Source organism: Trichechus manatus, unplaced genomic scaffold (assembly GCF_000243295.1).
Source record: "Trichechus manatus latirostris isolate Lorelei unplaced genomic scaffold, TriManLat1.0 scaffold00248, whole genome shotgun sequence".
NCBI lineage: Eukaryota > Metazoa > Chordata > Mammalia > Sirenia > Trichechidae > Trichechus > Trichechus manatus.
In genome coordinates this window covers 1,035,110-1,050,600 of record NW_004444184.1, presented here as the reverse complement: position 1 = coordinate 1,050,600, position 15,491 = coordinate 1,035,110, and the positions used below count along the sequence as shown (strand labels likewise).

Here is a 15,491-nt window from a genome sequence, read left to right as displayed (position 1 = left end):
GGGACATAATTCAAACCATGACACTGACATAATAAAACATGCATGCACATACACACACACACACAGTACACACTTGTGGACATGCACAAGTGAATACATGTGCATATCCTAGAGAGTCATTAAAGAACTAATTCAATTTTTGACTTCGAGTGGTCATGCTAGGATTACTAACTGAATGTTAATATCAGACTTGAAAATCATTAAACACTTCCTCCTCCACTGCACCACCACCACGTACCACACAGAAAAATAATCATTTCCATGCATCCAACCATTTACCTTCTTACTCAGAACAGTTTCTCTGCATAAAATGAATGGAGCCTCATCAGGCCAATCATTTGAGAGTAGGAAATCAAAGGTGAGATTATGGGGAGAATCTTTGGGTTCTTTCCTTCCATTTTCCATAATGTGATATGGCAGGTAGAAAGTTGGGGGTTGGGGGGGAAGTGGGGGAGAGTGGACTGGGGAGGGAGAAGGTGCCAAGAAAGTACTTGTGCAAACAAATGTTTATGTTCAAGGTGTCATTTTAAGGTATTGTGGTCAGAGATGCTATTGCTAATTAGACAGTTGTATATACCATATTTCCTTATGTCAGCACAGTGTGCTCTTTGTTGGCTCTTAACATACAATATAAACGGACTCACAGTTTCTGGCCTGACTAAACCTTAAATAATAATTCCAAACTTGAAATTTATGACATCCTATTAGTATTTAAACTGGTAACATAAATGTTTTCTTTAAAATTTCAGATATTTATGCTTTTACTTAAATATATTGCACAATTCTTAAAATAATCTTAGAGGGCTGTGTGTTTATCCGAACACATTATTTTTGCCTTTATTTGGAAATGTAAAGTTGTATGTATTTTGTATATTATTATATATTAAATGTATATCAGTACACAAGCAAACACTAGGCATGTGGTTTATAAAGGATGGATGTCAGAGTCTGATCACACTGGGTATTTTCACAAAGATTTCCTCAGGATTTGTTAGACTTCTAAAGTAAGATTCAAAAGGCATACCTCACCTTGTAAAATATAGCAAAGGAAAATAATACATGCTGTGAAGAGGATGATGAAAATGGTTCTTTAGAAGCAAAGAATTCCAAGTATAAATATGCTCACATAGATAATAACTTCTGTTGTTATAATCTCATATATGTTATCCCAATATTTAGGACTTTAACCAATTTTTATGTTTAGTTATTTCTAAATCACTTTATTCCTGATAAATCCTTTTCTCTATTGTAAACATAGCTGTGAGCCAGCATCAGTATCAATTCCAGGATGTAATTTAGAACCAAAATGCATTGCTGTCAAGTCAGTTCTGACTCATAGCAACCCTACTGGACAGAGTAGAACTGCCCCCTAGGTTTTCCAAGGCTGTAAATCTTTATGGAAGCAGATTGCTACATCTTTCTCCCGCGGAACGGTTGGTGGGTTTGAACCGCCGACCTTTCTGTTAGCAGCCAATACTTTAAAATTTAGAACAGCAACGTATTTAATTCTTTCTGTGAAAAGCTTTTTAGGATTGGGTTCGTTATTAACAATATTCCTTTCTCCAGGATTATTAGACATTATTTTTGTAACTTCTATTCACTTAATTTTTGACATTGTTTTCTGTTTATTATAACAAGGCAGTACTCCTCTCACAATTTTGGGATAGATTCTTAGGAGAATTTTGTTCTTCTTTTCCATTTAAAAATTAATTGAAAACTATTTTCATGGCTGTTTGCCCCTAAAACTCAAAAAACCTCATTGCAATCAATTCTGACTCATAGCGACCCTATAGGACAGAGTAGAACTGCCCCATAAGGTTTCTAAGGAGCAGCTGGTGGATTTGAACTACTGATCTGTTGGTTAGTAGCCAAGCTCTTAACCACTGCACCTTATTCACAACTGAGGCAGAGTTTCCCTTCTAGGAATTCATAGATGTGGAGAAGAAGTTCTCTTTCCCAGTGGGTTGATAAATAGGCTTTTGTGAGAATTGTCTGTTGGGGTATTTCTCCTGATTAAAAGGTCAAAGAATAAGAGTCTGTTGTTGTTCTTGGTGCTAATGGAACCACACACCTGCAGTTGAGCATTGAACACCTTGGAAAGCCAAACTAACTGAAGGTCTTGTCTTTGGAATGAGTAATTTGAAAGCAGTAAATTTTCCTAAAAAAGTATAATTCAGACATAACTTTTGGTCCAAATTAGAGTTTTGACATAATAAAGCTTCTCATTGAAGCATGCAGTTCTAATAAAACCAATAGGCAGCATTCCCTTAACAGTATAGCCTGGCTGTCTTTTGATAGTATACAAATACTTAACTGGCAAATACAAATACTTAACTGGCAAATGTAAAGCCTGTTGCTATGCCTTCCAATTTCTTTGTGTTAACTCCCCTTAACTGTTTAACTTAGTACTGATTATTAAATACCCTTTTTATTAAAAATCCCCAGATTTGGGGAAAATGAGCCCCTGGTACAGAAAGTTACTGCTATCAGCTCAGCTCAAGCCACTATGGACTTTCTTACTGGTATCCGTGCTTGTCCAGCTAACTGTTGTATAGACCATATGGGAAGCAGGGGAGAGGGTATAGAAAAGAGGTTAAAGCATACCTACTGAAGATAAACTGCCTGGGTTTGAATCCTGGCTCTGTCATATGCTTTGTGGCCTTGAGTGAGTTATTTAACCTGTTTCCCCATCTGTAAATTGAGGATAATAATAGTACTGAACCTACCTTGTAGGGTTGTTTAAGGATTAGTTAACATTTTATAAAGTTCCTTAAACAACTGGTGTGCTATTAAATGCTAAAAATTTTTCACAGTGCAGCCCTTATAAAACAAGTCAGATGTTCAACCTTCTATAAATAGGTTCACACTGAATAAATAAAATCTAAACTCCTAAGACCTATAAGCCTACCTCTGATTTCATCTCCCATTACTCTCCTTTGCTTACTCTGTTCCAGCAGCATTGGCCTGTTCCCCAGACACTAAGCAGTTCTACCCTTTTCACTTCCAATTCCCTTTCTGGAACGTTTCCCCCAAATCTTGGCATGGCTCACTCCCTCAGCAAGCTGCTCACATATTCAGAGGCCTCCTCCATCTAAAATAACACATCCCAACACCTATTCTCTAGTTCCTTGCCTCGTTTTTTTCTTTATAGCACTATCACCACTGGCATATTGTTTGGTGCCTCTCTCAACTGGAATGAAAGCTCCTGAGCACAGGGCTTTTATTTTGATTATTCCTGCAGTCCCCAGCACCTAAGCTACCACCCGACATTGGAAGTGCTTGGTAAATATTTGCTGGAAGGATGGACAGATGATAGATTAAAAAGTGAAGTCTCTTTTTCTGAAGACTGTTGAGGACATTAATTTGGTGTTCTTTCTTGATGGCATGTACTTAACATTTCCATACTCCCATATTTCCGCTTAGTCTAGGTATTCTCAAAATTAGACCAAAGATAACACTTGGACTTTTAGAAAGAAACTTAGACTACATTCTAAAGTAAAGGATAAGCAAGCAAAACAAAAATGTTGACATTGTTTTCAAGGGTTTTAAATACTGTGTAATAAACTAAATTCTAGACTTAAAAGCCAGATTTTTTGAACATTCATTTTTTTAGCATATCTACTATAAAGATCTGTGACTTCAGATTAGACCATGAGTGGGTGGGTACTAATTTAAAGTACGTATGTATGTTTGTGTGTGTGTATATATATATATATATAGATACATACAGTTGCAATTGTTTTTTTCTTTCTTTTTTTAGGTTAATGACTCCAGGAAGTGAGATCAGATTTATCCATAAGGAGATGGGTTTAATACCAAGCTGGGGTGGCACCACCCGGTTGATTGAAATAATCGGCAGTAGACAAGCTCTCAAAGTGTTAACTGGGGCCTTCAAACTGGATTCAGAAAAAGCTTTAAACATAGGACTGGTCGACGAGGTCTTGCAGTCTTCAGATGAAACTCAGTCTCTAAAAGAGGCACGAGAATGGCTACAGCAGTTTATCAAAGGGCCACCAGAAATAATTAGAGCTTTGAAAAAGTCTGTTTCTTCAGGCAGAGAGCTACGCTTAGAGGAGGCATTACTGACTGAAAGAGATCTTGTAGGGACAGTTTGGGGTGGACCCGCAAATTTAGAGGCTGTTGCTAGGAAAGGAAAATCTAGTAAATAATTCGTTTTTAAAAAATGTGAAGTATTACAAGTAAAGCTTCAGTGGTTAATATGTATAAAAGTTAAATGCTAGAATTACTTTGAAGGCTACTACTACTATTTCAGTGTTTCTAATGTTTTTAATACCTGAACTCTGGCTTAATTTTCAGTGTACTTATTTACCTAGTAAATGGGGACATTTTAATGAAATATATAACATATTTAGCTTAAAAATTGGTTATCAATTCTCACATTCCTACAGTGGTTCTTAGCCTATAACCAATAATCATTTTTAAAAAGGAGTAACTTCTACACAAAATCTATTCCCAGGGTTATTTTCCATAAAGTCTTTGTCTCGTTTTATTTACAAAAATAACTGAACTTGCAATTAAAAACAAAAGAGGGGAGGGGGGTATGAGCAGTCATTTTCTTCTGCTCCAAGCTGCTGGAGTAAAAATCATGGTGTTTCTTTTACCCTTTTTTTTAAAAAAATCACTCCCTCCACTACAAATTTGGAACCTTGTTTATTTGATCTTTTTAGTAATTAGTTTTCTATTTTGTTATCTTCAAAATAATGATAGCTGCCCATATAGGAAGAGCTTAGGAGTCCCTGGGTAATGTAAACAGTTAATGCACTCGGCTGCTAACCAAATTTGGAGCCTCGTGTCCACCTAGAGGCACCTCGGAAGAAAGACTCAGCAGTCTACATCTGATATGGAGCACATTTCTATTCTGACATACATGGAGTGGCCATGAGTCAGAGTCAACTTGAGTGCAACTGGCTTTTTGACTACTGTTTACATATTTTTAAAGTGTCATCTTACATCAAAGCACTATGAGACTCTTTAAAGAGACTCACAAAGCTCCTGTAACAAATTTGTGTTTGTATCAGATTTCTGTTTTTTTCTGAAAAAAAGCTAACCTTTCTTTTATAACTAGCTCTTAAATTATCTCATTAACACTTTTTAAAAACGAGTAAGTCAAAGAATTTTAGTCTCAATTCTAACTTATGCACAAGAGGTAAAGATAATTTCAAAGTAATTTGCTATTACAGCATAAAATTCACATTTGAAAATTATGTTCATAACTTGTGTATGCTTTATCATCATGATCCTACTGTATAAATAGAGCAAATTACTTTTTTCAGAGCCAAATGCTGTTTTACCAGATTAATGTAATACTTCCTACCTTGTCATAGGTTATAAAAACTGCCAAATAAAAGTGGATCTTCTGGTTCACAACATTTTGTGTAAAGTGAATTTGTGTCCACTAATGGTGTTTATGCCTACCATTTAATCCAGATTAGTGTTAGACCACTAATGACTCGTAAGGAAAATGTGAAATATTTCTGGTCTCCATTATCACCTATGAAATATCAGTCTCTCACGCTTTAGTTTTATTTCCATACGTATTTATTCCACAAACACTGCCTGTAGATTCTGCTTAAATATCCTCTATTAAGAAATAAAACATTTCTGAGCAGGTGACAATTTTTAAGTTGAACAGCACCAATTCAAATCACCACCTTTTCAGAACCCTGCTTAAATGTCAAAATGTTTCCATCCCCTATCCAGACTCAAACAAGAAACAAATTATTTTTGGTAAACTGTAGTATTTATTAAATTATAAATTTGTAGTCAAAAATGTTGATTAAGAGAAACCTCAAACTACAAGGACTAGACAGCAAAGCCTATGGAAACCATTAAGTGTTACAGAGAAGATTCTGAAACTTATTAGCTGTTTTCTTTACATTTCCATTTCAGAAACTACTATAAAATGGTTGTTATTCTAAAATTCCAAATTCACATCTATTCTCACATTAATAAGCTTCCTGCTCATACTGATAGCAAACATCTCATAGGCACCAAATTTTATTAATGAGTTTACGTCAATCCATGCAGAAAAATAAGACAATGCAAGAATCGGATGAGGACTGTTAATGCACAGGTAATATACACACTGGCCAAAAGAACTAAAGAAAAAACTATAAAATAAACAGACCTCAAGAAAACTGGGTTATTACTAAACAGCTCTCAACTATTAATACCCAAGCTCCTTACATTAAATAAATTTCTCAAAAGACAGAGATGTGTTAGACATTTTAATTACAGGTCTATCCTTCCTAGACCCCTTCCCACCCCAACAATGCACTACTAGGGATGAGTATAATGCTACGTGGGCAGCAATTTACAGAGAACCATTTCAACCTTGAGCATGGGCTAAAGACTTTTATTTAAACTTCAGTTACTGTGCACTGTCCATCAGGCCTTCTAGATCTGACACTTACTGTTCCACCCCCTGCTACTGATCGATCAGTCCCAGATCTATCTGATAGATCAGATACTGTCTGGTTTGCATTAGGAACCAAAAGTCTCTGTTGGGTCAGGGAGTGCTCTGCAACAAGCGCAGATACACCTTCAGTATCATTACTGGCATCTGGCTCGGTTTCTTCAATGGAGGTATCTGGTGCTGGTACCCTGCCTGAGGATGGTGATTCATGATCTTCTTCTCCTTCCCCTCTATGACTCCTTTCAGCTATGCTGTCTCCACTGAGTTGTAAATGAGCAAAAGAGTCTTCCAGAGAAGTGCTTGCATCAGGCGATGGTGTTGCAGGGCTTGTTACCTGACCATCTACCGACGTTAGGGGCCTTACAGAAGAAGAGCCTAGAGGCTGAATAGAAGCTCCACTCTGTGCTGATACACTGTCCGCTCCATCTGCAGAGCTCTCTCTTGCTAGGTTTACGGTATTAGAGTCACAGTCCAGCCTAAGTCCGGCTACTCCCTTCTTTGGTATATCTATTATATCCCGTTTAATCTTCCTGCGACGTCCATGTTCATTTCTTCTATATTGAACCATATTTTCAAGATCAGCAACATACAGGAACCCAGCAATTAACATTTCAGTGCTCTTTTTACCTTTGGAAAACGCATCTTCCAGCTCTCTACTAGTGCGCTCATCATACTGCCACCACCCATTTCTTCCTTCGTAATACCATGCATATTCTCCATTTCCTCTACTTGCTGCCTTGAGTTCTTCAGGGGACAACAAGGTTGGCTTGTCAAGGAAATCCTCAGGAATTTCTTGTCGACAGAGGGCGCATCGCTTTCCAAGCCATGAAGCTCCCTTTACACACAGATAGCAGAAAACATGCTTACAAGGCAGACTGACTGGGTGAACACATGTTTGTAGACAAATGGCACATTCAGGGACAGTTAGAGAAGGTGCGGTGTTAGAACAGGACTCATTCGTTTTCCTGTTTGTAGGAAGCATGTTTATTGAGTGATCAATTTCACCACAGCCAGCCATCCTAAGAAAATAAAGAGAAAATACATATAATATTAAAATTGTGTTTTAACTCTCTCAACACCTTAATTTGGCAATTTAGAATACATTTTTTAAGCACCTATTATATGCAGACCACCACACTAGATGATGACTATACAAACATGAAAGTAGGGGAAAAAACCCTTATATAGAAAATCTTTGGGATTTCTGTTTGTGTGTCAATTTTTACTTGTGGAGAGCACTGTGGCACACAAATGTCAAAAAAAATACAACTGAGGTAAAGGTTTTAAATACACCACTTCTACTCAGTCACAGAATTATAAAATAGAACTAAATGCAAACATTTAAAAATATTCAGTCCATTCTAGACTGATGTTATGATCAGTCTAGAAAGTAGAGAAACAAAAAATGGCTAAAAGTGATTCTGCTTACAGAAAGTAGCAATTTTTGTAGCCCTGTAATTTTACAAATATTTGAAAATGTCAGGTATTAATATATTTTTGGCACTTGACAGGCAGACTATGTGAAATTAATACTAAGGCTGAAATTCCAGAAGTTCCCTACCTGCACTGTATATCTAAAAACACCAGTAAAATGAGTCATTTCTGACATACTTGACCATTCACTCTTCACGAAACATTCTTCAAAAGGGCTTTTCTTCATTGTCTTTTTTTAAACCATTTACTCGCAATCAGGAGAAGAGGCCAAGATGGCAGAGTAGTCAGATGCTTCCGGTGGACCCTCTCACAACAAAAACCCCAAAAAACAAGTGAATCGATTCTATGAGACAATCTGGGAGCCCTGAACATCAACGGCAAAGTTGAGGAACCGGACTGAATGGCAGAAGGAGGGAGAGATGGTTTGGAAGCAGCAAGGAGTTGCCAGACCTGACCTGGCAAGAGCCTGAGCCCTTCAGGGCTGATCAGCTCATGGGTGAGCGGTGAGGCAAGCAAGCAACGGTGCTTGGGAGGTGTTTTCCGCACCAGGAGAGACCCAGCAGCAGAGTCTACTCGGCTACCCAGAACCAGTGAGAAGCAGCCCTGGATCAGTGAAAGATAAGTACTTGCGTCTGGCCTACCACCTGGATCAAAAACAACCCCCCGCTTAGGGGTAAACCTCTCTCTCATTTACCTTCCCGCTCCCTGCTCTGCACTGGGTCCCTGACCAGCTTCAGCAATTGCTGAGTCCCCTGGGCCGGAAGCAGGATCTGTCACATGCCCTGAGCCATTCTCCCGGCCTTGGAGAGTGAACAAATAAATGGGAAAAAATAAACTGCTGACTCCCCTAAGCCAGGAACTCAGGGTAGGCACAGCTCCTTTGCCTAGGCACAGGCATAAGGGATCTACGGACTTTGAGTGCCTTTCCCCCTGCATAGACTTATGTGGGCCCATTTCAACAGCACAGGTCCTTATTACCGCAGTACAACAAATATACTGGAACTCTAATTTCAACTGTTTCAGCTGTGAAGTATCAGGTTCTTGATATCTGACACTGCTCTGCCCATTAAGCAGGGTCTTCACCTACCCACATCAGGGGCCTGAGGACTGGTGGCTCCACCCATGCCACCTAGCCACCTGTGATAGGGGCTCATGAATAAGATGTGCCCCCCAGTCCTTACACCCAACAGCACTGGGTGCTCAGTCCGGCTGCAAAACCCACCCACCTACGCGCTCTAGCAAACAGGGACACGCCTTCCTCCTGGACATTCGGGGGCGGCCGTCAGACCCCTGCCTTGTTCAGCATGTTCCCCTGCTGCAGCCAGATGCCTGTGCCTATACCAATCACCCATGCCTGTATAGGACTGTAGTTAAGAGCCTGTACCACACACTTGGTGGCTATCTACCTGGGGACCTGAGCTGAATCCATACAGGAGGAGTGGGCGAACTCCCTAGCTTACATACCTAGTAACAGATCTAACCACCTGGTGACAGAACATTAGAGCTTCAAAGGTGCCGATAATCAAACTAGCTCACACGAGCAGCCTATTTGGGCATATCAAAACAAAACAAGAAGCTAAGAGACAGTAAGCAAACATAAAATAAATAAACATAAGAACTTATTGATGGCTCGGAGACAACAGTAAATATCAAATCGTATCAACAGGCAGTCCATGATGGCTTCAGGAAGCTCCCAAAATGAAGAATCTAGAAATTTTCCAGCGGAGGAAAATTTCTTGGAATTACAAGAGGCAGAATACAAAAGATTAATATACAGAACTCTTCGAGAGATTAGGAAGGAAATTAAGCAAAACGCAGAACACGCAATAGAGAAAATAAAAAAGATTAGAGAAGAGCATAATGATAAATTTCACAGGCTTCAAGAATCCACGGAGAGGTAGCAATCAGAAATCCAGAAAATTAACAATAAAATTTCAGAATTAGACAACTCAACAGAAAGTCATAGGAGCAGAATGTAGGCAATGGAAGTCAGAATTAGTGAGACTAAAGATAAAGCACTTGACACACAACTTCTTTGAGGAAAAATCAGATAAAACGATTTAAAAAATGAAGAAACTCTCCAAGAATTATTTAGGACTCTATCAAGAGGAATAACCTATGAGTGACTGGAGTACAAGAACGGGGGGGATAACAGAAAATACAGAGAGAATTGTTGAAGATTTGTTGGCAGAAAACTTCCCTGATATCGTGAAAGATGACAAGATATCCAAGATGCTGATCGAACCCCACATAAGGTAGATCCCAAAACAGTCACCAAGACATGTTCTAATCAAACTTGGCAAAACCAAAGAGAGAGAATTTTAAGAGCGGCTAGAGATAAAAGAAAAGTCATCTACAAAGGAGAGTCAATAACAATAAGCTCGGACTACTCAGCAGAAACCATGCAGGCAAGAAAGCAATGGGATGACATATATAAAGCCTTGAAGGAAAAAAACTGCCAGCCAAGAATTATATATCCAGCAAAACTGTCTCTCAAATATGATGGTGAAATTAGGGCATTTCCAGATAAACAGAAGTTTAGGGAATTTGTAAACCATTTACTCATCTCACTATACTCTCTAGATGATCTCATCTATAGTCGTGGTTTCAGCGAGTACCTATATACAAATTACTCACAGATTATCACCACCAGCCCAGACCTCTACTTTCAGCCCTAGACCTAGATTTCTAATTGCAAATTTTAGATCTCTTCTTAGATGTCTTCAACACACCAAAACTAAATTCGTGATCTATTTCCTCCTGCCTCCTACAAGTGCCCCTGGTGACACCACCACTAACCATTTGTTTAACCAAGCCAGAAATCTACAAATCATCCTTGAAACTTCCCTTCTTCCATCCCTCTTCATTCAAACATCAGTAAGTCTTATTACTGTATCACCTAAATATCTCCTGAATTTATCTAGTCTCCATGTCTAACAGACGTCGATAGCCACCTTGAAGCAAGCATTGTTTATTAAATTACTACGTAAGCCTTTTAACTGGCCAAGCCTTCCTCCTTGCTTAAAAAGTTGATTTTTTGATAAAAGCCAACTACTAGTAGATCTATATGTATATACCTTCCATGGTCTCCCACACCAGCCTCATCTCACATCAAATTTCCCCTCAATCAGGCCTCCAGCCACACTGGCTACTCCCTCCAATCACAGGTGTTTTCCTATATGGAACACTTTCTCCTTACCTCCTGCCTCCCCGCTCCCCCCAGCAAACTACTACCCATCTTATACGCCTCTTGAGAAAGCTTCCATGACTATATCAAATCACCTTATTTTATTAATAACTTCTTACTATCATGTACTTCTCATTCCCAGCACTTGCCAGAATTGCAGTGTTACAATGGGCAACGAGTTTTTTTTTTTTTTTTTTTATGGTCTATACGAATCAACTCGAGGGAAATGGGTTTGGTTTGGTTTTATGGTCCATATACAATGCTAAGTACTGTGTGCATCTAAAGATGTATAAGATAACATAACGTCTTCTCTGTTAAATAAGGAAACATACCAAAAAACCAACCTCACTGCCACTGAGTCGCTTCCAGCTCATAGCAACCCTACAGGATAGAGCAGAACTGCCCCACAGGGTTTCCAAGGAGCAGCTGGTGGATTCCAACTGCCGGCCTTCTGGTTAGCAGCCGAGCTCTTTAACCACTGTACCACCAGGGCCCCAAGGAAACATACATGCAAGTAAAAAGACTGAAATGGAGGTGAGGATCAGAGACTGGAAATCATGAATTTGGCTTAAAATGAGTAGCAATCTCTGCCCCAGTTAATTCTGCCATTTTAAGCACAAGGTATTTAGAATTTAGAATTCAACACTAAAAGGACCTTTGCTCTTTTTCAAGATCAAGCACTCAAAAATGAATCCAACGGTTACACAAAAGGGATGGTTAATAAAAATGTCTACACTAATCACAACTTGAAAAACAATACTCTTTAGGCTTTCATCACTGCATATCCAATCAAACAATAGTCCATTTTCTTATTGCTTTTTCTGTCTCCTCACTATGAGTCAGAATCGACTCGATGACAATGGGTTTTGGTTCCTTAATAGACAAGGTTCAAAAATGATAGAAAATTTTTGAAAAGATTGCACTTAAAAAAAAAAAAAAAAAAGGAAGCAGCATATAATCTCAAAGGAAAGACCTGATCCCTGAAATGCTTAATTCCCAAACTCTTTTCAACCTTTAACTACATTTTCAATCTCCTTTACCAGAAACTCCAGATTACAGAAACCAACAATGTACATCAACTTTTTCCTAACCTATGGAAAAGTTCTATGTTAACCAGATATGACCTCTTATTATGTTAGGCACTATAGGAACTTCAGAGTATTTTGAGATAAACCCTTTCCTTCAAAGAGCTTGTAACCTAAAACAGCATAAATTACAAGCAAAAAAATGTTTCACAACTGGTCAATTAACACATCCTGTACCTTTTCCCCAAAAAACCGCCATACGTGTTTTTTTTAAATACAAAATCTTAGTGCTATTCTATCAAACATTTAAAGAATTAACACCAATCCATCTCAAACTCTTCCAAAAAATTGAAAAGGAGGAACACTTCCTAACTCATTCTATAGGACCTGCATTACTTTGATAGCAAAGCCAGATAGACACCACAAGAAAATTCCTGACCAATATCCCTTATGTATATAGATGCAAAAATCCTCAATAAAATACTAACAAACCAAATCTACCAGCAAATAAAAAAGATTATATACCATGACCAAATGAGATTTCTCCCAGGAATGCAAGAATGGTTCAACAAAAGAAAATCAATGTAATACACCACATTAATAAAACAAAGGGTGGAAAAAAAAAAAAAAGATAATCTCAATTGATGCAGAAAAGGCATCTGGCAAAATCCAACAACTTTTCATAATAGGAACACTCAGCGAACTATGAATAAAAGGTAAATACTTTAACATGATAATGAGCATTTATGAAAACCCAACAGCTAACATCATACTTAACGTTGAAAGCTTTCCCCCTAAGATAAGGAACAAGACAAGGATACCCACTTCCACCACTGCTGTTCAATATTGTACTGGAAAGTCTAGCCAGAGCAAACAGAAGAAGATATAAAAGGCATCCAAATAGGAATGGAAGAAGTAAACCCATCTTCGTTCACAGATGACATAATCCTATATATTCAAAATCCCAAAGAGTCCTCAAGAAAGCTACTAGAGCTAATAAATGAATGCAGGGCACAACATCAACATGCAAAAATCAGTTGTATTTCTATACACCAGCAATGAACAACCCTTAAGGCTATTAAGAGAACAATTCCATTTACAACAGGATCTAAAAGAATAAAATACCTAGGAATAAATTTAGCCAAGGAGGTGAAAGGCTTATACACTACAAACTACGAAACACTGCTGAAAGAAATCAAAGATCTAAATAAACGGAAATACATTCATGTTCATGGATTGGAAGACCTAACACAGTTGTCAATATTACCCAAAGCAATCTACAGATTCAGCGTAATCCCTATCAAAATTCCAACAGCTTTTTCTTGCAGAAATGAAAATGCCAATCCTTAAATTCACATGGAATTGTGAGGGGCCCAAACAGTCAAAACAATCTTGAAAAGGAACAAAGAGGATACATACTTTCCAATTTCAAACCTTATTACAAAGCTACAATCGTCAAAACAGTATGGTATTGGTATAAGAATAGACATTAACCAAAAAACAAACCTGTTGCTGTTGAGTTGATTCCGACTCATAACAACCCCTGAGGACAGAGTAGAATTGCCCCCACAGGGTTTCCAAGGCTGTAAATCTTTTCAGCAGCAGACTGCCACATTTCTCCCATGGAGCGGCTGATAGGTTCAAACCGCTGACCTTTTTCTTTAGCAGCCGAGCACTTAACCACCACGCTGCCAGGGCTTCTGGATAGGTAGGAGTCCAACTTCATTCTTTTGCATGTGGAAATCCAGTCATCCCAGCATTGTTTGTTGAAGAGACTCTTCCTCCCTGCTGAACGGGTTTGGCATCCTTGTAGACAATCAATTGGCTATAGGTATATAGTTTATTTCAGGGCTTTTAATTCTATTTCAATTGAATTTCAATTCTCTTGGCCTAAATGTGTATTCACAGGCATACAGACCAATCCATAGACATACAGATGAAGAGAACTGAAATTGAATTGAAATAGAATTAAAAGCCCTGAAATAAACCCATATATGGCCAAATGATTTTCTACAAAGATGACAAATCTACTCAGTGGGGAAGAAGAGTCGCTTCAACAAATGGTGCTCAGACAACTGGATTTCCACATGCAAAAGAATGAAGTTGGACCCCTACCTCATACCATATACAAATATTAACTCAAAATGGATTCTATGACCTAAATATAAGAACCAAAACCATAAAACGCTTAGAAGAAAACAGAGGAGTAAATCTTCATGATCTTGAATTTGGCAATGGATTCTAAGATAGGACACTGGGAGTAAGAGTAACAAAAGGAAAATAAATAATGTAAATTAGACTTCATTCAAAATTAAAAACTTCTGTGAATCAAAAGACATTATCAAAGAAAGTGAAAAGATAACTCATAGAATGGAAGAAAATATATGTAAATCATGTATCTGATAAAGGTTTAACATCGAGAATACATAAAGGACTCCTACAACAACAACAACAACAACAAAAAACCCATCTAATTAAAAAATGGGCAAAAGACTTGAATAGACATTTCTCTAAATGGTCAATAAGCACATGAAAAGATGATCAAAAAGTAATTAGTTATTAAAGAAATGCAAATCAAAACCACAGTGAAGTACCACTTCACACCCATTAGAATGGTTATTACAAAAAGAAAAAAGAAAAGCGTCGGTGAAGATGTGGAGAAACTAGAACCCTCATCCATTGCTGGTGGGAATGTAAAATGGTATACAGCTTTTGTGGAAAACGTGGTTCCTCAAAAAGTTAAAGAATTACCACAGAACCCAGCAATTCTTCTCCTAGGCATGTACCCAAAATAATTGAAAACAAGGACTCAAACAGATATCTGTACATCAGTGTTCATGGCAGCATCATTCCTAATAGCCAAAAGATGGAAACCCGAAGTGTCAATCAACAGACAAATGGATAAACAAAACGTGGTATATGCATACAATGAAATATTATTCAGCCCTAAAAAGAAATGAAGTACTGACATATGTAATGACAAAGATGAGCCTTTAAAACATTAAGCTAACTGAAACAAGCCAGAGACAAAAGGACAAAAATTATTGATTCCACTTATATGAAATCTCTAAAATACGCAAATACACAGAGAGAGAAAGTAGATTACAGGTTATCAGGGACTGCGGGGAGGGAGAAATGAAGAGTTATTGTTTAAGTGGTACAGAGTTTCTGCAGAGGTGATGAAAAAGTTTTGGAAATAGTGGTGATGGTTGCACAACACTTTGAATGTAATTAACGCCACCAAATTATATACTTATAGTTAAAATGACAAAATTTATGTTATATATGTTTTACAATTAAAAAAAAAATCTTAGGGCAAGATGGCACTCTAGGCAGAAGCACCACGCCGTCCCTCCACAACAAAGATCCGATAAACTAAGCCAAACAGAGAATCAACAATCCTGAAACC

At 37.9% G+C, this 15,491-nt stretch overlaps 2 protein-coding genes across 8 annotated transcripts in view; one reads left to right on the top strand and one right to left on the bottom strand.

Annotated features, from left to right (window-relative positions):
- ECHDC1 (ethylmalonyl-CoA decarboxylase 1) overlaps positions 1 to 4,731 on the top strand; it is a 35,282-nt gene extending 30,551 nt beyond the window's left edge. For both annotated transcript variants that reach the window (XM_023724461.1, XM_023724460.1), the window contains exon 6: positions 3,761 to 4,731. In XM_023724461.1, the coding sequence (XP_023580229.1) occupies positions 3,761 to 4,169 (409 nt within the window). In that variant the 3' untranslated portion in view covers positions 4,170 to 4,731. The remainder of the gene's footprint in view (positions 1 to 3,760) is intronic.
- Positions 4,732 to 5,541: 810 nt separating this feature from the next.
- Positions 5,542 to 15,491, bottom strand: part of RNF146 (ring finger protein 146) — a 38,082-nt gene continuing 28,132 nt past the window's right edge. For 5 of the 6 annotated variants that reach the window (XM_023724456.1, XM_023724457.1, XM_023724458.1 and 2 more), the window contains one exon: positions 5,542 to 7,455. In XM_023724456.1, the coding sequence (XP_023580224.1) occupies positions 6,381 to 7,454 (1,074 nt within the window). In that variant the 5' untranslated portion in view covers position 7,455 and the 3' untranslated portion in view covers positions 5,542 to 6,380. Of the gene's footprint in view, positions 7,456 to 13,130; positions 14,029 to 15,491 lie in introns of those variants that run through there. The other variant, XR_002822827.1, reaches the window with a different exon arrangement.